At 36.8% G+C, this 25892-nt stretch overlaps 1 protein-coding gene across 1 annotated transcript in view; it reads left to right on the top strand.

Moving 5' to 3' along the window:
• Nucleotides 1-25892, top strand: part of LOC113230433 (dynein heavy chain 8, axonemal) — a 73812-nt gene that overhangs the window by 38971 nt on the left and 8949 nt on the right. Inside the window, exons 39-60 of the mRNA XM_026464365.1 lie at nt 3726-3910; nt 4251-4384; nt 4585-4716; nt 4922-5124; nt 5600-5714; nt 6503-6679; nt 7142-7309; nt 9296-9396; nt 9798-9996; nt 11283-11494; nt 13842-13980; nt 14488-14672; nt 15041-15167; nt 15432-15567; nt 16616-16833; nt 17628-17870; nt 18056-18191; nt 19934-20087; nt 20426-20545; nt 22333-22393; nt 22863-23042; nt 23784-23896. Coding sequence (XP_026320150.1) covers nt 3726-3910; nt 4251-4384; nt 4585-4716; nt 4922-5124; nt 5600-5714; nt 6503-6679; nt 7142-7309; nt 9296-9396; nt 9798-9996; nt 11283-11494; nt 13842-13980; nt 14488-14672; nt 15041-15167; nt 15432-15567; nt 16616-16833; nt 17628-17870; nt 18056-18191; nt 19934-20087; nt 20426-20545; nt 22333-22393; nt 22863-23042; nt 23784-23896 — 3438 coding nt within the window. The remainder of the gene's footprint in view (nt 1-3725; nt 3911-4250; nt 4385-4584; nt 4717-4921; nt 5125-5599; nt 5715-6502; nt 6680-7141; nt 7310-9295; nt 9397-9797; nt 9997-11282; nt 11495-13841; nt 13981-14487; nt 14673-15040; nt 15168-15431; nt 15568-16615; nt 16834-17627; nt 17871-18055; nt 18192-19933; nt 20088-20425; nt 20546-22332; nt 22394-22862; nt 23043-23783; nt 23897-25892) is intronic.

The following is a 25892-nucleotide window of genomic DNA, read 5'->3' as shown; positions in this document are numbered from 1 at the left end:
CAAGGTCGGGACTGTATGTGGGTTGGCTCATAAGGTCAACGTTGTTCACCTTCAAAAAATCATTTGTCTGTCAGGCCGTGTGAGAACTGGCATTATCGTGGTCCAAGATGATACGGCGTTTACGGTTATTTTTACGGAGTTTGTCAATAACTTCCGGCAAACAAATGGTCGTGTACCAATCACTATTCACGGTACAACGATTCTCCAAAGCAACAGTAGCCACGTATTCAGTTTTATTAAAAAAAAAAGCAATCATCCGCTTAGAGGTACTTTGCACGCGCGCTGCTTTGGTTGGTTTCGGCTTATCTCATAAGACCTATACGCGCGATTGCTGCGTTGTTTTGGGATCGTAACTATAAATCCACGTTTCGTCACCTGTTACTATGTCCCACACCAAATTTGACGCCTCTTCGTTGAATCTGGTAAGCATGGGATTGCACCAAGTGACGCGATCCGTTTTTTGAGCCTCAGTCAAATTGTGTGGGATCTACCAAGAGCACTCCTTTTTCTTTTTCACACCCAAATGTTTGTGTAGTATTAATTGTATTTCGCTCATGCCTATGTCTAACCTTCCAGTGGTCGCACCCTTGCGCCGAACATAAGCAGTCGTGTGCGGTCTGTGAGACCGCAATATTGCGCGTTCAGTTTGAGAAGACAGTTGAATATTTTCATGACGTTGTGTAGCACATGATAAAAAAGTCTTTCATCTATTTAAATGAAAATATGAAAACATTATTTACTTTTTTTGTACTTATTACAGTCTATAAAAATTCAAAATTTTAGTTACATGATACAAACAACGTTAAAAATCAACAAAATAATAAAACAAGATGAAATTTACTTTCTTTATCGTTCATAAGTATAACACTGTAATAGATTATTATCGCGATCAATCAATATTGTCATCAATTGCACAATATTTTAGGAATTCCAAAATCACATTAATTTTTAATGTGTTTTTCATGATGTTCTACGTAATATCTCAATACTTATAAAATAAAAAAGGAAAACAAAATAAAAAACTTCTAAGTTTTTTTTAGGAGCAGGCAGTACGATAACCTACTAATTATCGGTAGCAATGGTTTGACATCATCAAAATCTTCATCTTCTGTTTCCGCCTCCTCTGCAAGCCATTCTGATTCTTCGTAACTCATGTTGTGTCTACAACAAATAGTAAAATAATGAATAATTTAATACATATTACATAAAATAATGTAATTTGGTAAGTAATATAGTGCTAAAAACATGAAATACTCACCCAGGTTTCAATTTCATTCCATGAATTTTTCTGGAACACGACCAGTCGCGCGCGAAATCTGAGACCGCAAACACAAATAAAGACACATATGCGCTTGCGACGAACATCACAGGGCTACTAAGGGAAAGTACCTCACCCCTTCGAGGATATCACGGTCGCGCAACCGTTTGTTGTTTATAGTTTTTGTAAAATGACTAACATAAGATCGCTGCGGTCTTTGAGACCTCGCGCGACCGCTGGAAGGCTAAAGATGCCCGAATATCATGGTATGTCACATGCCTGTCTGTTTTGATTATACGGCGCACAGCATCGATGTTTTTGTTATTCACAGCAGTGGACGGGCGACCATGAGGGAATTCGTCACTGAGATTCGCACGACCGCGTTTGAATTCTGCAAACCAGCTATAAATAGTCGTCTTGCATGGTGCTTCATCACCAAAAGCAGTTTGAAGCCGAGGGAAGCTCCGCTGAGCTGTTAAATTACACTTAAAGTCGTAGAAAATCATGTTACGATAATTTTCACAAGTTAAATCCATGGTGATGTACACAACCAATTTCTAAAATGACGCCGCAATGTAAAATCAAGTGACAGTCAGATGAAACAAACCGTGTTCTACAGCCAAAGAGTTCCATTTTCAAATGTTGTAATTACTTCTTAAATATTGTTTATGTAAGTGGCCAGTTCCAGAAACTTATAGTCCGCCTTGTGTAGTAATATTATTTAGTTAAGTATATTGAAACGAGATAAATATATGTACTAACTATAAGGCTACTTCTTTTTGATGGGAGAGATCGAATCCTCGTCCCATTGAGATCTGGCCAAGATGCTAGAAGTGTCTTCTGTCTTGGTTATTATAATAAATTGAATAAGTGTTAGTCCTTTTCTATTTTTTACGCTATATTTTATAGTTAATCTGCCCAGCTCCTCTGGAGTTGCAAATGTCCATGGGTAATGCGTAATGACCATAATGACCACCTTCCAACAAGTGTCTTATTTTTTTTATAATACCAAGTGACGGTACGAACAAGTTGTGCGCTTGGTAGTAACAGACACGCCTGTCCATATCAGTTGCAGTGTCAAAAGGCTTAAAATGCAAAGATCGGAGGGGCACTGCCGCTGCGTCTGTCGCCCTGAGACATAAGTTGACAAGTGTCGTGTGCCTGTAATTTCATCAGCACCCTTATCCTTAAAAAACAGTAACGCACTAATGCTCTCATTATTGCTTGGCGGCCGAAATAGGTGTAAGGTGGTAATACTTCCCTGGACGAACTTTTCACAAGGAGCTTTACTGCTACTAATCCCTAATGATCTGACAGAGTGAGACCTTTGGCGAAGAGTTATTACAGTACTTCCCTGGACAAACTCTTTCACAACAATACCTCCAATGAACATTACGCCATATTTATTTTTTTAACTATTTCTGTTATTTTTGTAAACAGACGCATTTATTTACTATTTATGTTCCCGAATTTTATGAAAAAAAAAAAAATTAAATTAAACAAAAAAAAACGAATTTTGTGAAAAATAAATAAAGAAACAGAAAACAAAATAAAAACAGAACAGGTCCAAAATTTAAGTTGGCGTCATTGACTTACAATTATATGGACGTCGGGTCCGCGCTAAAAAGTGTCCGCACTTGTAAGGCGCTAAAATCGTATACAGAGCGCGACACTCCGCTTTAGTCTTCATTTGTTCTACTGACAGCGCGATACTGCGATGACATTACAATTTAAATTTCGAATAGGTTGACTTTGGACATTTTTTTCGTGGTTTTTGTATTAGACCCGTCGTCCATTTATTTGTAAGTCAATGGTTGGCGTAGTGTTAATTGGAGATATGGTGGAGCTCTACTGCTACCAACAATTAATACAAATAGTACGTACTATTTGGTATGTAATATTGAATTGAGTTTATATAATATTTATCATTAAAGTTGCATTTATGTGAAGATGTAAAAAATCGCATGATATGTCCTCAAAAATCATTCAACATGGTCACTCTACGTCTAGCAATGGAATTATACTATCTGGAGATACACGCGTATATCTTTGACACTGTAAAGCAAGAATCGGTTCACAGTTTAGTCTCGATGAGTATTTGGGTCTATCTAGAAGTCATTTATCTTTAACTTTAAAATCGGTCATTTTGTGCCACGTTGATTTTGGCAAAATGTAATTAAGTGTCTTAACACATTGTGTTACATATTATTGTTTAATTCAATGGTACCAAAATTACAATGTACCACTAAATGAGCGTAAATGAGTTCAATGTAATAAAACGGCTTTGAGGGCTATATCTAGCTGTTGGTATATTTATTTTGGTGCAGCTTTCTGCTCTAATGCTACTAAATGTCTGCTTGTTAGACTCCATTTTACATAAAATAAAATTTGAAAGGAATGCGCAGGTTCATGTTCCTGCTTACTATGGTGTACGAACTAAAGTTTGTCACTACTCCTTCTTCCACAGATCATATAACGTAAACAATTTTTGTGATGATATAAAGGTGCTTTACCGCGTAGCCGGTTTGGAAGGCCAAGGAATCACGTTCATATTCACCGATAACGACATTAAAGATGAGCAGTTTCTCGAATTCCTTAACAATATCCTCAGTTCGGGTGAAATCGCTAATCTATTCGCTAAGGATGAAATGGGTATGATTTTGAGTAATAAGTTCTGCTTCGTATTGTCTAGACAATAAAAATAGTCATAAAAAAATTTTAAATATAGGGAAAACCTATATCGCTGGTATCATGGACACATACATAGACAACCACAAATTACTCTTAAAATCACGAGAGAAATAGATGTAGGCCATATAAATAGTTCTCCCGGCCCGGGAATCGAAGCCGAGACCTCTACGTGGCAGTCCAGCGTGATAACAGTTCAGCCACGGAGGCATTTGAATAATAAAGTAGGCGAATAGTTGATAATCATGCCTAACTATATTGTGGTAGTAGAGCATGATTATCACAAAGGTAATAATTATTTCAGATGAAATACTAAATGAACTAACTCCTATTATGAAAAAGTTAGCACCAAGGAGGGTACCAGTACCTGATGTGTTGTACGAATACTTCATCATGCGGTCGAGAGCTAATTTGCACGTTGTTCTCTGCTTTTCGCCGGTAAAATCTTTATAATATATTAAGCTTTTTGAATTAAAATTCTGTTCATTGTGCGATAATCGTGTACTTATCTTGCACTTGTATTGGCGGAAGTCAGTATCTAATAAAACTGTCAAGCTAACAAATTCAAAATTATCGTGTCTTTTATTTGAAAACTCATAAATAGATCCTTTTATATACGAATTGTATTTATCTTGCAGGTCGGTGAAAAGTTCAGAAGTAGAGCGTTAAAGTTTCCCGGTCTAATTTCTGGGTCGACTATGGACTGGTTCCAAAAATGGCCGAAAGAGGCGCTCATAGAAGTAGCGCACCACTTCCTTTGGGAATATCCAGTAAATATTTTTTTATATTTCCCTTTTTATTACCGTTAAATGTTCATTGTGTCCTATTTTATAAATAACAGAAATTCAATACGTCCAGTTTCTCATCGCCCTGTAACTTGTCCTATATGGATACTTACGGCTAGCAGGGAATAAAATTAAAAAATGGGTCCCGTGCAACAATTTCATAAACAAACATGTTTTGTATATTACACAGATTGTGTGTTCTATTGAAACAAAAGTGCAAGTAATAGAAATGATGGGCTCTGTCCAAGACAATGTGGCAGATGCGTGTGTTAGCTACTACGATCGATTTAGGAGGCAGGCACACGTTACTCCAAAGTCATACCTTTCCTTCTTGGAAGGTTACAAGGTTTTGTACAAGGAGAAACATTCTAATATCGCCGAAATGGCTAGAAGGTTCGTTTATTTTTTTAGCTGACCAACGTATAAATTAACTATAAACAGTTTAGCAGAATAAAAATGGAAGTAAATTAATTTGCTATTCCGCGAACCCAGTGAATGTTAAATCGTGCAAAATAACTGCTCTTGTGTTGAATATTTTTTTCATGCAGTTAATTTTCCCACCCTCTCTCCGCATAAAATTTATAAAATAAATAACACATAATAAAAGGTTAAAACCTTCACTGGGTCGCGGAGTAGCAAATGACAAAGTAACGCCTGAATCTATTTATTATTTTTAGCAGAAACGTCATCGTAACGATTCTGCCATAATTGCTACGCTTTTTATTTTTTGCAGTTAATCCCTAGGCAAACAATAGTAGCACGGATATTAAGAAAGTATTATAATTCTAATATTGCTAGTGTATTATTTCCATGCGCACTTATTCTTTTCTTTATCAATGCTAACTAAAGCAAACAATAAACTTTGCAGAATGACCACTGGCTTAGACAAACTTATAGAGGCCGCCGCTAGCGTAGACGTACTGAAGAAGGAATTGGAAATTAAAGAACAGGAGATCAAAGTCGCTACTGCAAAAGCTGACGACGTAAAGTTTTTATACACTTTAATTTAATTACGTCCCGTAGTAATTTTTTTAAAGAAAAGCAGCGCACTCCACATGCCATTCGACCCACTTTTGGGAGGTCTTCCCTTCGGACATGAACTTGCAAGATCGGCGTGGAAGTCGTTAAAGAGACCCCGTACACAAGTTGATCGGAGTAAATATAACGTGTTCAGGTTGGAAATTATAAACATTGCATATCTCAGCTCCGAATATGAGTATGGTGTTGCCCTCTTACTATGGCTGATTTACCATCTTAACCGCGTTTCACCCGCATACGGGAGGTACTTAGAACGCCACAGAGAATGCTTACAATGTTAACAGTAAGCATGTTTGAAATTTATGGAGACTTACTGTTCTTATCGTAAGCACGGCAGAATGCCGTTTCGTTGCCGTAGCAACTGTAGCAGAATTTCTTTCCTTCCCCATTATTAGAATCCACCTTACTATATATAGCCGGCAAGGTATTTCTGATGTTAATGTTAAACATTTGTGTCGTGTCTCCAATTATTCGTTAATAAGTGGTGATTGTTTCGATTGTGAGAATAAACCCTTGACTTGAAACGAGGCCGTACTTCTAAATATCTCAAAAGGTCTTATATATGACTTGCCCATGACTTTGTTTGCAATTATTGCCAAATTTTTGAACCTGGACCTATGTTACTAATGTTTAGTGTCGGAGTCAAGAAATTAAAAATAAAGACGGTCTTAACGAACATTAATAATCTGGTTACAACGCGTTATTGATAATCAAACCACCCTTATTCGAATAGGTATTGGCAGCGGTAGCTGAATCTCAAGCAGCAGCTGAAATAGTGAAAGGAGAAGTGCTGGAAGTAAAGGAACGTGCGGTAGCTCTCGTGAGCGTTATTGCGGCGGAGACCGCAGTCGCTGAAGACAAACTCGCAGCTGCTAAACCGGCTTTAGATGCAGCTGAAGCTGCTTTGCAGGTATTGTTTTGGTTTTATTTGTTTCGTACAATTTGTACAGGGTTAGCAAAAACTACCTTTATTATGTACACGATAAAGTATTTTTACATCAAACAAAATTCTATTCAAATTAAATAATTTTTAGAGCCCCATTACTAAGTTATTGAGGAATTGAATTCGTTCTAAAATTAATATTTCAAATGACTTTTTAGTCCATAACTAAAATTTACAAACAATGACGCTGTTTCTAAATAACGACACCTAACTAAAATATTCACAACTGTAGGTATTATACAAAACTTGGAATTTAAAGTTAAAAAGTCGACATTCATCAAACTTAGGGTAATTGTGAATTTGCAAAGACACGTTGCATTTTGGTATTGTAATAAATAAATACATAGTTTATTTAACACTAAGTACAAACAAATTAGTCGGTATTAGTTATTTTTTCAGTTAATCAATAATATATTTTGTGATTTACAGACTATCAATGCCGCTGACATTGCGACAGTAAGAAAATTAGGGAAACCGCCGTTCTTGATTACTCTCATTATGGATGCTGTGATCATCTTGTTCAGAAAGAAGATAGATCCAATCAAGCCCGACCTGGAAAAGAATTTCCTGACAGCTTCTTGGGCTGAATCATTAAAAGTCAGTAGTACAGCTTGATTATATGGTAGTCATTGTTTGTTGGTAGGCAATGATTGTAGTTGAGGTTGTTTGTTACGATTGGTTTTGATCTAACCTATTGAGATTACCTACTAAACTACCTCGTTACTAACTGAAGTAGTTGGTTGATAGCATTTTTCATTTAATTTTTTCAAAATTTTGATATTTTTCAGAAAAATATGTATTTTCCTATATTTTTCCACATTTGACAATGAGTTACTAACAATGACACCTGTCAAGGGTGGAAGATTAACTATAATTATGAGAATTTGTAAAAATAAACCAAGCAAGGCTTACAAAATTACATTTAGCAACATTTATACATTTTAATTTTATAATAAATAAAACTTAATTACATTTTTCCGATTTTTCAGAAAATATTTCTGAAAAATTTCCACTATTTTAAATTTTTCGGAAAATTACCCTATACTGATAATACATAACATACGCCTTATACAAGATGTTAGTTAATAGGGTGCAAGCATTGACTTACAAATAAATCGACGTCAGGTCCGTGCTAAAAAGTGTCCGAACTTGCAGGGCGTTAAAATCGTATACAGAGCGTCAATCACGCTTTAGTCTTCGTTTGTTCGACTGACAGCGCGTTTGTCAATGATGCCGTATTGTGTAGTAAAACCTTGTAAAAATTACTCAACTAAAGTGAAATAACAGGGTGGTATATCATATTTTCAGTAAGTACTACATTGTGTTATCATAGTTATCATTTAAAAGTGTTATTTTATGCACTAGTATATATAGTATTTATATTATATTTAAATTAATCGTAAATACAAATTACAAAAGCAATCAAAATAATCAAATAGCTAACTGTCTCTTTCCGACTCATTGCTTGCGTAAAAAACTGAACGAGAACCATCACGGCAATTTGAATTGTTTGAAACACAAGCGTTTGAAATATTGAGAACAAAAATTTCATATAGTCGCTTTGATGCTAATGTTATTATTAAAATATTTTTTAATACATGTTAGTAATACTTTCAAATGTTGTTGTACTCTTTCCACGGCTCGGGTTTGCGAATCAGAAAACCGAAAATACATTTGCCCGAAATAACGTTTGCAATACAATCACCTGGTTTGAAACTAGGGAACTCTCTGTACATACTCCCCATGCGTATCAGAGCAACAGAATCCCAGAGCAGAACCAATTTACATAAGTTCATTTCCCAAATTGGTTCTACTGGGAATCGAACTTGGGACCAAGAACGATAAAATTTATTCCGGGGCATAACTCAGAACACCCAGGCCAAAACAACTTTCGAAAAGTTCACATTTAGTTTTATAGTTGATTGAGCTGATTTTTTACGGTTTTTTAAAAAAATCTCGAATAACTCGAAAAATCGGGTACGAGAATTCTCGGAACTCAAGAAAAAAAAGTCAGACACCCTAGGTCGTAATAAATGGCATTGTATAAAGTTCAACATTTACGTATATAATTTATTTATAAATAATAAAGGCTACTTACTCCATTATACCTGTGTCCAAGTAGTTTTCACTAGAAGCTGCATATGGTGTTTTTTTGCGCCATTCATTTGTTGCAAGCAAAATTAGGCAGTACTACAATGACATTACAATTTAAATTCAACGTTTTAGCTTTTTCATATTCCTTTACATGTCACTACATTTGAATAGGTTGACTTAGGACATTTTTTTGTGGTTTGTGTACGACGGGTCTATAGTCCATTTAATTGTAAGTCAATGGGTGCAAGGTATTGTTTAGCATCACAAATAGTAACAATCAAAAATACCGGCAAGTGTAGGTATACTGTCTTTAAACAGACCGTTACATTGTACCTTCTATATCGAGAATTCCAATGGAGAAAAATGGAAAGGCAATTATTGTTTGGTGTTATTCTGTTTTATTTTTTTAAATTTAAACTATTACTTACTTACACTATTTCATTATGAAATTGTGGAATAATTATTATTGGTGAAATTATTTTGCAAAAGGTTATGGCCGATGCGAGATTTTTGAGTAACTTGAAAAATTATCCGAAAGATGAAATCAATGCCGAAATGGTCGACTTGTTACAGCCTTATTTTAATTTTCCGTAAGTACTAATTCATTTCCTATCTGATAAAGGTATTTCATATACGTTTGGTGAAAGTAGTAGTGTGTTTGTAAACCGATTCCCACGGATTTTTTTGTAATATCTTTGAAATTTATTAGAGATTGATTAGAGATGATTTTAAATTGCTGATTTTGTTTTATCTGTGATGTTTTTTATGAACAATAAGAGGGGCGTCGTCGGTACAAAAACCGCTAAATCACATTTTGACTTTTTATTTTTTTTATTGCCAAGATCCGACGTTTCGTTTCGTGGGTTAGTTGGCGTAGTGTCTGGCACGGTTTGCTAGGAGACGTCGGTTCGAATTCGGCCGGATCGAAGGATTTTTTAAGTGTTCGTCGAAGTATTAATAATCTCGAAATTTAATTTTTTTCGAATTCCAGTCAATATACATTTGAGGCAGCGAAAATAGCTTGCGGTAACGTTGCCGGTCTGATTTCATGGACTATTGCCATGGCACAATTTTATGCTGTTAATAAAGACGTATTGCCTTTAAAGGCAAACTTGGCTATCATGCAAGGCAAATATCAAGGTGCTAAAAAGGAACTAGACGCAGCGGAAGCATTGTTGGCAGCGAAGGAGGTGCGCTTGATACTTGAAATAAATTACTGTCATTACAATTATATGTGTTCTTATCTTCAAGAATTACAAATGTAGCGTAAGTTGGGATTATCCAAATAAACACAACGCGATAGACAAAAAAAAAGATACTGCAGTAATGGAGGTCTAATTATACAGGCTTTATTTGTAAATTGCTAACTTTCTCGCAGGACCATATTACTAACATCATACAACAACTTTCGATCCATAACTTATTACAAAACATAAATTTACCAAAAATAAACTTAAGTTTTTGTTGTACTATCTGACACTTTTTAGATCTATATTTGGTAGTAGGGTAGTAAGTCTAAACGTGCAAGAGTCGTCGTCACGCTGCGCTAGGACTTTCTTTTCTTAACGTACAGAGTTAGAGTTATCACCGTTTAGATCAATTTATTTAAATATTTTTATTTTTGTAGTAAAATAAAATTTCATTAATTATTATTATAAATTTTAAAGGTAACAAAAGTTGTTGTTTATGATATAAGTAGGGTCAGCGGACTCGAGCACTTATGTAAAAAAATACTTCATTTTTTAATACATAAATATATATTTTTTTTTGTGTTGGAAGATGTGAAGAGAATGATAAATTTGAAAAAGACGCACCAAGTTACAAATCAATGAAATAACAAATTATTTTGACTTATGTGTTTTAGTCCGCCGACCTTAGATTATTTTATAGTCCTGTGAGGTTGTTAGTATTTTACAAATATCCCTGTATAATAAATAGTAGGGTCGGTGCCCTAACTTAGGTATCTACGATTTTGTACTAAGTGCTATAATAATAAAAAAAAAGTACACACCCGCTCTGTGTGTTTCGCGCTTTAAAGCCCACAATAAAAAAGTAGTATTTATTTTGTTGCGACCATCGAGCATATCAACCATTATCAGAAATAGAGAGGAAATAAGGGCCGTCCATCCCTAGCAACTCATCAGATAAAAGGGTCTTATATCACTTTTAAATATCAACCTCTCGTTTGCGCTGAAATCACTCACACAAATTAGAAAGCTGAAATAGTACAGCGCCAACAACTGACCTGTGTGTACGTCTCTGTATATTCCAAAAATATTCTCCATTTATTGTAATAAAGATAATATCTCTAACAATGGGGGGTTGTTTCGAATTCGAGCTGGCCAATCGGAGCGCAGTTGTCATCGTAATGATTTGGCAGAATAGTTTCCAAACAAATTAGATGACATTTCGTTTTTATTTCTAGTTATATACTTGATGGTTGCGACTAACGGTTTTAACATAAATTAATTTTCAGCGTGAATTAGCCCACGTGCAAAAGCAATTCGATGAAGCCATGGCACTGCAACAAGCTGTGTTGGATGACGCAGCTAAATGCCAGGCAAAAATGGATGCCGCGACTGCTCTAATCAACGGATTGAGCGGTGAAAGGGTGCGATGGACCGAGCAGTCGGCACTATTCAAGTCTGAGATAGAGCGACTTGTTGGTGATATTTTGCTATTGATCGGGTAAGTTTACTTAAGTAAGAATCATACGAAAAAAATATTGTGTAGCGGATAATTTTCCTTTTATAATAATAATGTAATAAAATTTCGTTTATTAGGGTGACATGAATCCATTTATACTTCGTGCGTTTTATCATCACACAGATGGAAATTTTGGGTCTTTAATCTGTTTCATTCAGTCATTTTGCGAACAAAGGTGACAAACAAAATTCTGAAACATATTTACTACCTTTATATAATTATTACGTGTATTATAAATGAAATGAAAAATTTCCCTCTGTCCATATAATCTTTTTCAAACACTTGCACTATAAAAAACTTAAAGAAACAGGGCTTCCAAACATTAAACGGATTTTGTTTGTAAAATAATAAAATAATAACGTAATATGATCGTGTCATAAATGTCGTTTAAAAATTCCTGGATAATATTACGTTAATATATCAATTCTGACGATATTTTCTTTTAATGTAATTTGACTGAAGAAATAGGTTTACGATCATTGTTTTTTTGTTTTCGTTTTTTTAATCCAAAAAACAAAACAAAAAAACAAGTGTAGCACCCATAGATTTAGTATATCCAATAGATTGGCCCTGAAGTATTGGAGACGAGACCAAAACAAAAATACATCTGTGTGCGTATAATGTGCATGTGTGCAAGATAAATAGTGTTGCGCCATCCACTGATTTAACTTTAATATCGATTAACATATTCGTAGTATACACCAAAATGTCTTATCGCAAAACGCCGAGACGATAATTAACTAATTAATTAGTGATTCAATACAAAATTAAGAAAGCTACTCACTCACCTTCTGGCAGTGCCATAGGATGGTAGGTAAACAATGGAGACTTTCACCCAAGATAACACTATGGCTCTACAAAACGGTGAAAAGACCCATGACCAGTTACGGCGCCATAGTACGGTGGCCACAAACCAAGCTGACGACCGCAACCGACAAGCTGGGCAAATTCCAAAGACTAACCTGAATGGCGACGATTGGCTGCATGAGGACAACTCCAACTGCGGCCCTCGAAGCGATTTCGCTGATTTGTTGTTTACGAGAGTAGTACTACACAAAAATCCATTAATTGTAAGATATACCGGCATGAATAATGTGGGTACAGAACCAGAACGTAGCTTTACTCTTTGCTTGCCTCTAAAGGAAAAGCGTTTTTCCTCAAAGTGTTTGCTGCATATTTTTGAAAATTTTTGGGAACCCAGTCTTCTCCCTTTAGCATTATAAGCCATTTCTGTCGTACTTCAATGTTTTGAGGAAATCTGAATCAACAACAATAATTAACATAAAAAAATGTGTGCCTCAACTCTGTTATTAAAAGAAATTTTCGTTTTAATATAGACAAAAAATAATGCACTAATGCAATATTAATTAAATATAAAGTACTGAAACCAGAAATTTCTGATTCAATAATATTAAGTATTAAGATGATTTCGGCTGTATGCAAGCCACGCCTTTGCCTTTCTTTTTTTCAGTTAATAACATCTCGATAACATATTATCGATTGCGTCAATCTCTATGAAAGTGGGGTTATGAATTTCAGAAATTCACGTATTTCATATATTTTTTAATTGAATTCGTGTACATTTGGGTTATTAAAGCACTTGAATGGTATAATTTTACGGATATATTTATGTAAAAAACTTTTGTGGTAGTGCTTTTAGACAGCTAAAAATTTAAATAGTACTTACATGTGAAACGTATAATTCTGCGAGTTGTCCTTTTTAGATGAGTTACATCCGGGCACTGAACACGTTACCATGACTAATAAACGTCCGTTTAACACTATTTCACATTTTAAAACCAATTATTTTTCAAAAATAAACGAAATTTGTTTCGTTGTCAGCGCACCCTAGGTTCATACAGGCTCATAGCGTATAATGAAGTGGTTTCGTCTACCCATCTCGCTCTAACATACACGCTGACGCTCTTTCACTTCCATTGCCAATCTCCCATAGATTACCTATATACTAAATCTATGGTAGTACCCAAATGGGTATTAAATAGTAACAGTTACACTTAAATATGTACTATGTTAGTACAGGTACAGAAACTATAAAGAAGACAAAAACACTACACTACTACTTATTTTTACGTATGTGGATCACAGAACCGTGATCCACGTACGGACAGTCGAGCCGGTTCGCTATCATACTCAAGATACTGTGGGTGCTGGCCCAAACCCCGCGGGCCAGGATGTGCGTTACCGCATCGTGTAGAAGCAATCGACACATGCCTCCGCGAACATCTAAGACAGCGGCAGCCCCATCAGCATCGTGAATGCATTTATAAGCGAGCTAATTGGAATTAAACGAAATTTTAAAACTTTGCAGTTTCTTGTCTTATTCGGGACCATTTAATCAAGAATTCCGTACGATGTTGTTGGGCACTTGGCTAAACGACTTACTCAGGAGAAAAATACCTGTGTCCATGAATTTGAATATTACTGAACAACTAACAGATACTGCAACGGTAACTTTTCCCCCTGTTATAATCAGAGCTCATATTTATCATGGAAGTTAACGGTTTGTAAAAAAAATAGTCATTCCTGTCAATTTCAGTAGTAAAAAAAACTATAAAGAGAATGCAACTTACAATTAGTACAGACTAGTAAAGCGAAGTAATAGAATTGATATTTTGTCCTTGAAATATAAATCATATAGTCATTTATTTAACATTACTTACTTATCAGTTATTAGTCAGTATGACTGATAATTAAGTACTTTTTAGGCAAAATACGTGATTTTCCGTCTAAAAGCGTCAACCACTGGGACTTTTACCTTAGTATCGTAGGGGATGTTTCTTACTTTGATGATTAGTTATGCAGATCGCTATGAAGCGATCCTAGTCGAAGGTGTTAAAGTAGCGAACATTGCCAATCCTAATTTTTTAGAAACTATTGTCCAGAAGTGGATGATAAATCATTAATTCATTACCGTCATCCTTCAATTTTTAAATCCTAATAAAATAACTGAATAGATTGGTGACTGGAATTTATGCGGACTGCCGACGGATGAGCTGTCCATTCAGAACGGTATCATCGTAACAAAGGCAGCGCGGTTTCCGTTGCTTATAGATCCTCAGACACAGGGCAAGAATTGGATCAAGAATATGGAGAAACACAATGATCTAATAGTCACTACGCTTAACCATAAGTACTTTAGGTAAGCTGTAATTTTGCTCTGGTTATAAATTTCAAATCAATTGGTTACGCAGATTTAACTGCGCCTATGAACCCATAGTGTATTTTTAGGGTATCCTATGCAGACGATCGTGCCAGTAAGGCTAGGTTCAGAAGGACGCATACCTGCCGCGTGTCGAATCGCGATGACGCGCGTTGAAATGTTCTTGCCGTGAACGACAACGCGCAGGTTTTAACCATGTACACTGTCAGTGCCTAGCATTCTACACGTGTGGCGACCCGCGTTTGCAGCGGTGGCATACATGCATGCATAGTCAAAGCAGATAGACAACAAAGTGCCCTTTGCAGTGCAGGTAGTGATGTGTTGTAACAGTATGATTTGCTTTCCAGAAATCACATTGAAGATTGTGTGTCTCTAGGCAGACCCATGTTGATAGAAGATGTGGCTGAGGAACTTGATCCAGTACTTGATAATGTTTTAGAAAAAAATTACATCAAGATCGGATCTTCCTACAAAGTTCGTATTTTATTTGTTTCACAACGTAGATATGTCTTACACGACTTTGAATCCGTTTTGTTCTGTTCCTCTGAACTTTTGTCTGTGGTTTAATGGTGGCGTACATCTTGGATTACGCTGCTGCGAGTTGTCGGTTTTCTGTTTCTGAAGTCATTCAAGAGAATAGGCTTATGACCATCTCAGTATTTGCTGCTCTGTGATTGCTTTTTGTATCTGTGACATCTTACTTGTACCTAAGTCCATTTTAATAGCAACAAATTTCAGGTGAAATTAGGGGATAAGGAAATTGACGTAACTCATGGGCACAAAATATACATAACAACGAAGTTGCCAAATCCTGCGTACACTCCTGAGATATCGGCGCGTACATCTATTATTGACTTTACTGTCACTATGCAAGGTAACATTTTAATACCGATGTCTAACTTACAATATAATTTTTTTATAATATCAAGTGACGAGACGCACAAGTCCTGCACCTGATAGTAAGCCACACGCCTGTCCATAACAGTTGCAGCTCTTTAAATCGCAAAGACCTGAGGCGCACTACCACTGCGCCCGTCACCCTGAGACATAAGTTGACAAGACCCATATACCTGTCATTTCACCAGCACTCTTACATTCAAAACCGGAACACAAAAATGCTGACATTAATGCTTGGCGGCAGAAATACATAAGGTGGCAGTACTTCCCTGGACGAAGTCTTCACAACGAGCTCTACTGCTACTAATCCCTAATGATCTGACAGAGTGAGATCTTTGGCGAAGAGTTGTAATGTAAGGGCGCCAAAGTAGATGCTTCTAGAAAGCGGCGCAGTGACACGTTTGTGCCGCGGTAGCCGCATTAATACTGATTTTCGTACAATATGTAGTCTGCAAAAGAAGCGCACTCGTGGCGCTGCATCTGCGCTTTTAAATATAAAAAAGCTTACTGCAACGTTTCTATAAGCGTCCAATAAAGTTGGGTACGTAAGAATGAAATACCGGTTAGGAAATGACTGACCTTCAGTCATGCCCACTATACGTTGTAAATAATAATCTTTATCTACCTACAATATAACGGTTCATATTTCTGCTTTATTTTACAAAAGGTCACAAATCTCACACTTAGCGTGATAATGCACGTCAGCAAAATTATTACTTTCTATAGGGAGTTTTAAACATTCTACAAACGAAATTTGTCACTTACTTTTTGTGTTTAAAAAGGAAAGTTATAAAATTTCACTTTTGCATATTTTGTTTCATGTCGTTGATATTATTTTTAGGATTTTCATTCGATAAAAATGCTTTTGTTCTGTTTTATTATTTTATTGATAATTTAAAAATTTTACATAACATAATATAATCACATGTTACATGTCACATGCCACATTTGTTAGCACGTATCGCCTAATTTTATTAATATTTACAATACCTTGTAAAATTTTTAAATGTATAATTTGTTGTTAGGTTTGGAAGATCAATTATTAGGTCGCGTAATTATGACTGAGAAATCAGAACTGGAAAGTGAACGTACACAGTTGATAATGGACGTGACATCGAATAGACGTAAGATGCAGGAGTTAGAAGCGAATCTATTGCACAAACTGACTACTATTCAAGGGTCGCTGGTCGAGGACGTATCTTTGATTCAAGTGCTCAACATCACTAAGGCTACCGCCACTGAGGTTTGAATTAAGATTATATTTATTACGAAAAAATAACGAGAAGAATTATTATGAATAATACATAAAGTTACGAATGTATATACTAAATTAAAGTACCTAACTTGATTTGAAATATTATGTAATACACTTATACATAAGGGGCCGAAAATTAGTATACATTAATACTGTCGTAACTCAAAAGAATGTTGATTGACACTAAAAAAATATTCTTGTTTATAAATGGATAATTAAGTATTATGTATAATAAAAATAAGCACATGTTACTCGCAATAAGATCCGTCAGTACTTTTTTATTTTTAAATAGTGTTGTCACAATTCCACAATTTTGAGTTACGACAGCATTTGGTTTCTTATGCGATTTAATTCTTAAGCTTTCACGGTTTCTACACACTGGAAATAAAAATTGCGTATTTTGTCTTTTTCGAACAAACCAACTCTTCAGTTTATTTACAAGTCGAAACGTTGGTTTGTATGGAAAAGCAAACATTACTACGGGTTTCAGATTCGGAAAAAAAAAATTAAAAAATAGTTGCTGGAGTTTCAATAGGAAACGGTTTTTAGTTTTTTACATTTATGACGATGTTGGTGGCCAAACGGTTTACACTGCGCGCTGGATGCGGAGGTACCGGGTTCGGTTCCCGGTGGGAGTAATTTGGGAAATGAAGTTTTCTGAATTGGTTCTGGTGCAGGTATTCTGCGAAATGCGTGTCCCTTTAGGTACATAGGAATTTCGTACTTAATGAAATATTGTTTGAACTAATAAAAATATTTAATGCACTTCTTGCTTCTTACAGGTGAGAGAAAAACTAGATATTGCTAAAGAGACGGAAATAAAAATAAATGCGGCACGCGAAGAATTCCGCCCTGTTGCTACGCGCGGTTCTGTTCTTTACTTTTTAGTGTGCAATATGTCGCTAGTGTGCAATATGTATCAAACCTCACTGGCGCAGTTCTTGGAACGATTCGACATCTCTATGGAGAAGTCCACGCCGAGCCCCATCACTAGTAGAAGGATCGCTTTCATTATTGATTATTTGGTGAGTGTATGGTATATTATTTGAATCGACAAGTACAGTTATAATCGTTACGGTATGCTAAACCAAACCTGGAAGTCGTCTTGTCTCATCTGTGGTAGGATTTTACGCAAATAAAGAAAAAAAAATATTATAAAAGAAATTCGTAAATAATGAAAATGTATTTAATGTTCCTATGACCTTTCCAGACATTCGATGTGTTCAAATTCATATCTCGAGGTTTTTACGAGAAACACAAATATTTGTTTACGCTATTGTTGACTCTGAAAATTGATTTGGAAAAGGAATACATAACTTTCGAGGAGTTCCAGACTTTCATTAAAGGTATTTACATACAATTTACAATACAGCTTAACATTTCATGGAGTCACTGAGAGAGGACAGACATAATGCCACAAAATCGAAGGTTACTTTTTAGATTCAGTTGCATTTTTTGGATCTCTTTCGTTTCACGGTTATCACTAATTACAGATTTTTTACTACGATATGATTTTTTTATTTTCCCAGTATTTCGGAACGGTTACACGCTCCATGGTCTCGGGTTGAGTCGCCAATGGCAGATGACAACTTTAAGAACAGACATATCTGTCTACCTTCATTCGATGTTGACGACTAGCCTCATCTGGCATGTGGCTAGTCGTCTCCTCAAGTGTCATGTATTCCTTCATAAGTCCCTATTTACTGATCCGAGAGATAGGGAGTTTCGGGGAGACTACGGGCTCCCCAGTAAGACCAGGGGACGTCGGACCTCCGGGTCGAGCCCTCTGCCAGTAATACGCCTTCACGGGCGTCTGACCCTCCCTACCGACCCTTGGGGTATACGAGAAGGGCTATTCCTGTGCACGCACAGGAACCTTACAAGTTCAGGTTCTGATCCCAGATCAGCCAGTGTACAGGGTTGTCACAGACCTCTGTCACTTGATTTCATCCGGTTCTCGAGAGGTTAGTGCCTCGGGTGAGCCGCCCGGGTGCAAATACAGCACCCTCCCTTTTTTCCAGATAGGTACTGGAGCTATAGGCACGCTCACTTCCCGTCGTGCATTGCACTACTAGCGGTTGTCACCGCTAAGCTGAAATCCACTACCAAATCTCCTCATTGGTGGCGGAGCTGTAAGGCACGCTCGCTTCCCGACGCCGAAAAACGACGTCTCTCCAGTTCACAATAACCTAAGCGGCTGAAGGGACCGGAGGATATCTAGCTTTTCATCTACTGACTCTCCGGGCTAATGCCGGTGATGCCAGTCGTAGTGCCTCGCTTCAGGCTCTCAACTAGACCGCTACTAAGACGCGCTAGCTGCACACGAGACAGACGCTTCGGCCACATGCAACCGGGGCAGGCAAACATGTCCGTCTCTGCTGCTCACCACAAGCCCCTGCGAGACCATACCCAATTCCGGGTCCACCTGAGACGCCCGTGATGGCGTATCACTGGCGGAGGGCTTGGCCCCGATGCCCCCTGTACCCTGGTCTTGCCGTCGAGTCCATAGTCTCTCCGGAAAACCCCATCTCTCTGGTCGATAGATAGAGTTAGTATGAAGAGAGTATGAGTATGAAGGAACACATGACACGATCGGATGAGGGTAGTCGTCGACAGCGAAAGAGGATAGACAGATATGTCTGTTCTTGAAGCTGTATCTGCCGCTAGCCAGTCAACCCATGACCATGGAGCGTGTAAGCGTCATAGACAACCACAAATTACACACAAACTTAGTAGATAAATAAATGTAGGCCATACAAATATTTCTCCCAGTCTGGGAATCGAACTTGAGACCTCTGCGTGGTAGTCCGGCTTGGTAACCGTTACGGAGGTAGTTACGAGACGCGTTAGTTTGGCTTATAGAGACGATCAAAGGATACTGCCAATGAAGGCATCAGGGCGTGCAGAAGCAATCGACTACGCTAATTATTAAATTATTATTGATTGGGAATGAGGTTGTTGCTGATTTTTGTTTAAATTTATGATACTACACACTTAATACTACTGATAGGTATATGATTTTTTTTAAATGATCAGCTTTGGTAGCTTATTCCACTTATTTGTAAATTGATGAAATATTGCCTGTTAGGTGGCGCTGCGTTAGATCTTAACGCTTGCCCTCCAAAACCGTATAAATGGATCACAGACATGTCTTGGCTTAACCTGGTTCAGCTGTCCTCTTTGCGTCAGTATACAAACATCATTGACCAAGTGACTAACAATGAAAAGGGTTGGAAAAATTGGTAAGTTATCAATTGAAACTATACAAATTGTAAGAATATTATGACACGCTTTAATAGAGTTGTTCTTTAAGAATAATAATAACGCTCATACTCAATGTTCATTTAAACCTCGTTGAGTTAATTAAAAATAATATGCGTGTTATTTTTGCTTGTATATACATTAGTCTTTTTTGTGCTTTCTTTTATGTTGTGGCGTTGCAATAAATGGTTTCTATTCCATTGTATTCTAATTAATCATCCAGAGAGTTACCAATTAATCCGTAGTCGTTTTAATATTTGATGAACTTTTTGACAATATTGAAACTTATAATAGCATTTAATATTTTTAATATTTAAAGGTTTGACAAAGAAGCACCAGAGGACGAACCGTTGCCAGATGGTTATCATAACTTAGATGTGTTTCGAAAGTTGTTGGTTGTTCGTGCTTGGTGCCCCGATAGAACGTTGGCACAGAGCTTGTAAGTTAAACTTAAGCAATTTATATAATTTATATCTACTTTGTCAATATGACAATTGAATGCGATCTACTACTGTGTAGATTGGTCTAGTTAGTGTTGGATACAAATTAATAGGTATAAGAGACAAATTGTATTACATAGTTGACAATCTGTACAAACTGTAGGTCATGTTCCTGACATGTAAAGTCCAAGATTCAATTTCAGAACAGGGAGTCTACAACGAAATACGACAGTATGTGACTGCGTTCACAACAAACCTCATACGTACAACATCAGTTTTATGATGAAAATAATTGCAAAATTCGATACAAAAGTTGTCATTTGACGTTTTGGAGTAAGGATTCAAATCACGATTTTCGTACGTATTTCGTGGTAGCCTCCTATCTGATACGAAGCTAAAACGATGATCGTTGCTTCGTATTTCATGGTAGTCCTCAAGGTTCTTGCAAATTCTCGCTTGATTACGTCGATATATTCTTCTGCTGTTATTATGCCTTTAATTCTAATAAAAATTTCAGCTCAATACAAACAAACAAACCAACATTATGCCTGTCATGTTTGATTGTTTTCTGAGTATTCATTTTTTGTTAATTTTTTTAAGAATTTCTACAGATTTTTGTCGCTTATAGATCGCTGTGTTTGTCTAAACACCTCAAATTTATTCAGTCCAAGACTTATTTCAGATACAAATTTTATGACTGTATCTTATTTATTATATCAGTAGAGTGTTCAATATACCCGTCGATTCACAATTTGTTCTTGAGGATTGTTTTGAATCTTGTTAACGGTACGACATCATCAGGGTCTGCAATAAGCATGGATGTCCCTCAAGGTTCAATTCTAGGTCCATTTTTGTTTTTCGTATATAAATTAGTATTAATATAAATTAATGACTTACCTAGCCTCATGGAGGGTAAAACATGACATAGTATTGTTTGCCAATGCTACTTCATTATTATTTAAAGTTGAAAGGCACCAATGGAACCAACAACAACTAACCTACCAACGAGAAATCAAAATAAAGTAGCTGTTCTTGATAGTCGTCTTCACAAAGTGACAAATTAATTTAAGGGGCTATGTATACGCTTCTATAACAAGATTCCGGTTGATATACAAAATTTGCAGTTCACGTTTTTTTAAAATTATAGTGAAACAAAAACTTTATAAGGTATTATTATACTACTTCTGCGTACTTGGATGACAAAAATCTGTGGTAGTAACCCGTTTAGCTCATGGAGGTAGTCTCGATCTCTGATGTTTGAAAGCATTGTAAATGTTGAATGCGTACAAATGTTATATTTACAAAGAGCAACCCCTAGAGTTTCTTGCTCATTCTTATCAGGGGAATCTGCCTTATGAATGAGCGGTAGAGTTTAACCAATGTGATGATTCAAGTGTAATAATGCTTACCTATGAAATAAAGATTATTTTGATTTTCATTTTGTCAAAGCAGAATAGTACAACAGTGCCTCTACCATGAGTTCACTGTTACAGTTGTGTTGCTATCGATTGCGTAGCATATTTGTCAATTTTGTATGGCGACTTTTACAGCGCCACTGGCGGTTACCTACAAGAACAATAAATAGTTTGTATACAAACACATTATGCGATCGCTCTAGCGTCAACTATCACAGTAAACCCATCGTAGAAATACAAGACTGTTGACTAGGTAGATTAGTAGTAAATCTAAAGCAATGTGTTTTCAACTTTATTATCCTGGATTATACATCAGTCTGGTAAAACGCAATTGTATTTATAAAACGTTACCTTATTTTTTTTTTTTTCAGAAAATACGTCATTCAGTCAATGGGAGCAAGATATTCCGAAGCTGTTATTGTTAATTATGAGGTAAGGCTTCATTGTAAGAATTACGTGAAAATTTGTAAAACAGGTAGTTTGAGTTTTTTCAACCATTTTTTGATTGGTAGGGTAGGGATAGGGAAGTATAGTTATCGACTGCAGTGTAGTGTTATTACCCCATTGCAGTCGACATGCATTAGAAAGGTGATAATGAATGTGTAGATAACTTTTTAAATTAAAGGAATGAATCCTGAGGTCATGGTAATCTTTTTGACAGAAATTTTGGGCCAGTGCTATTTTGAAAATGTGGTGTGGTGTGGTGGTGTTTTGTTAAAATTGATGAACCATTATGTTTTGATATTAGTTTTTAGACCGTTTCTTCCATGTTTCGTCGAGTTTGCTTCTAACATGCAAATTAGGATCAAACTAGGTTTTTATAGAGTGCGCTGGCAAAACTATCCTATTAATAATTTTTCGTCGTGGGATTTTAAAATTTTAATTATACTATTTTTTGTAGCAAATGGTGTTGGAATCTCGACCTTTAGTGCCTCTGATTGGGTTCTTGGCTATGGGCTCCGATCCAACGCCGTCCATTGAAATCACCGCTAAGAGGATGGAATGCGTGTGTTCTGCTATTTCTATGGGACAGGGTCAAGAAGTGCACGCTAGGAAGCTTATATCACGTGCACTTTCTGAGGTAATTTTACTGGTATTCTAATTTCGATACAGGGGTTCTCCACACTTATCGAATTAAGCCAGTCACAAAAAACTTTATGTCCATGTACAAGTGGAAGAGACGTTGTGTGTATCGTACCAGCGCGGTCCGAGACTCGAAGCTTTTTTTTATCGGCTCAAGCCGATTCCGCTTTTATAAGTGTATACCCTTAAGAGTTTATACAACCTCAAATGGCTTTGGTTGATTCCGCGTAACAGTGAAAGTGTTGAATCAATCATTTTGGAAATAATATATAGTAAAATTGAGGATATACACTGATTACAATACGGTGTGAAAATACGATACCTAAAAATTTTTACGATAGAAAAAAAAAACACATACCTCGAAATTTTATAACAAAACCGCTGTATTCAATAGGTACTGTAAATATGCCAATATGAACTGAACTAAACAGAACACGTATACTATACGATATACATTTTTTAAATGGATTTTGGATTCAAATGGATTCGTTTGTAAAAAAATAAATTCTGAAATAAAGCAAGTGTCCCAGTCGTTCGACTCAAGCAGAATGAACGGTATTAGTACGGGAAAAATATTAATTCGACCTGAGGTAGCATCGACTCTTAATATTCACTTCACATAGTAAATCAAATGTTTAAAACAATGGCCTAGTAGTGAATAATAAAAAAAAAACTATTTTGTCGGTCTTCTTGTTTGTTTATACTCAATTCTTTGAAGTAATTTTTAGTAAATTTTCAGGGTCTATGGGTGCTTCTACAAAACTGCCACTTGGGCTTAGAATACATGGTGGAAATAATGGAACAGTTTTCTGACTTAGAAAAGACTCCAGAACAAGTTCATGAGACGTTCAGGTAAAGCTATTGTGTATTATTTAGCGTAAGTTGTTCTAAATGTAGGTTTATGTTGTAAAACAAATAGGTATATTCCTATACATTATACACTGTATGTATGTATACATGGGTGGAATTTAGTAATACTCGCTTTCAGCTCTATAACAGACGGAAGAATATGGATAAATCTGTTGAATTCTAAAAATTAACACTTTCATTTTTACATTTTGCTTAAAAACACTAAAATATACTTACGTATTTCGTTATAAGCCTTGAAGAGTATGAATACTCTTGGTGTGAACACCAACTTATAGGTTCGTAGGCACAGCAATTATGGTTTTCCTTTAGAAGCGAAACATCTTTTTTCCTCCTGACTCCTACTCACTAAAAACCCCTGGGTATTCCCACACCTTGCGTAGAACGGGGCTGTAACCACGTGTTTATACACTGCCTCGCCTGAGATTGTCTACGACTGCGGACCCACCTCTGGTAGACTTTACTATCCTCCTTCCATCATTAGTGGCATGCCGGGAATACTTTGAACGTCAATCAACCCGTCAAACCTTATCCATTGGGTGACAAAGCTCCCGTTTTGCCATCCAGAGTCCACTGTCAGGGCGGCAATTGGTGGGCATAGGCCAGCCGTCTGCGCCCTAAACGTGTGCGGCGCATAGGATGAAAGGAAGGTCCTTTCTCTCGCTCCCGCTCCGCCACTTCCTTCTACGGTGAATACATCGGTGCAGAAGGAGGCCACCGCACTCTACGGGCTCTCGCTAACGACCATGGCTCGCACCATGGTCGGCGAGAAACGAAGCACCGTTCTTTAACTCCGTTTAAGTAGTCACCACATTTAACGTAATCACATTAAACCGGTCAGAATCCTGTGTGTAATTTTTTCGTCACGACAAAGGCATCGAACGCGTTAGCATTAAAATCGTAGTTACTAAGGGAACATTAGCAGCGCCTCCATCGACACGTATCCGCAACAGAAATAAGAGCGAAACGGACTTTGTGAGTTGCGCATCTGTTCGTACGACGCCGACGTGGCTTAACACAAATCGGCAACGAATCTTTTTTCTGCGAATTTCCGATCGTGTCCGTACGCAGCCAATGACGGCTGATCGACGGCATCGACATCCGTATCGACAAATCATTGATACCAACGTAGAGTTCCTAAACGTTGGCGTTTTTGATCAATATTTACTGACAACGTTTATTGAAACTGACACTGACCCAAGCCTAGTGGCCGCCATTAAGGAAATAGAATACAATAGAACTTAGGGTTGACCGTTGACCGTTTTTTCTGCCCTTATGCTTTCTGGTGTTATTAAGTCGCGCCTACTTAAACGCTTCTAATCAAATAAGCTTTTAGAACGAAATAAAAAAAAAATACGATATTTACAAGAACGCAAAAACACCCTCGAACCGTTTGCCAAACCAGTACATAGGGCGCACTATAAGTTTCTAGAACTGGCCACTTACATAAACAATATTTAAAAAGTAATTAGAACATTTGAAAATGGAACTCTTTGGCTGTAGAACACAGTTTGTTTCATCTGACTGTCACTTGTTTTTACATTGTGGCGTCATTTTAGAAATTTGTTGTCTACATCACCATGGATTAACTCGTGAAAATTTTCGTAGTATGATTTTCTACCAATTTAAGTGTAATTTAACAGCTCAGCGGAGCTTCTCTCGGCTTCAAACTGCTTTTGGCGATAAAGGATCATGCAAGACGACTATTTATAGCTGGTTTGCAGCATTCAAACGCGGTCGTGTGAATCTCAGTGACGAATTTTGTGATGGTCACCCGTCCACTGTGTTCACACACGTGAACAACAAAAACGTCGATGCTGTGCGCCGTGTAATCAAAACAGACAGGCACGTGACATACCGCGAGATTCGGGCATCTTTAGCCATAGGCATGAGTGAAATACAATCAATACTATACAAACATTTGGGTGTGAAAAAGCTGTGCTCTCGGTGGATCCCACACACCGTCGCGTCACTTGGTGTA

The sequence above is a fragment of the Hyposmocoma kahamanoa genome, unplaced genomic scaffold, assembly GCF_003589595.1.
Source record: "Hyposmocoma kahamanoa isolate Upper Pololo Valley unplaced genomic scaffold, ASM358959v1 63, whole genome shotgun sequence".
NCBI lineage: Eukaryota > Metazoa > Arthropoda > Insecta > Lepidoptera > Cosmopterigidae > Hyposmocoma > Hyposmocoma kahamanoa.
The sequence above is the reverse complement of the archived record's forward strand: the minus strand, read 5'-3'. Positions and strand labels throughout refer to the sequence as shown.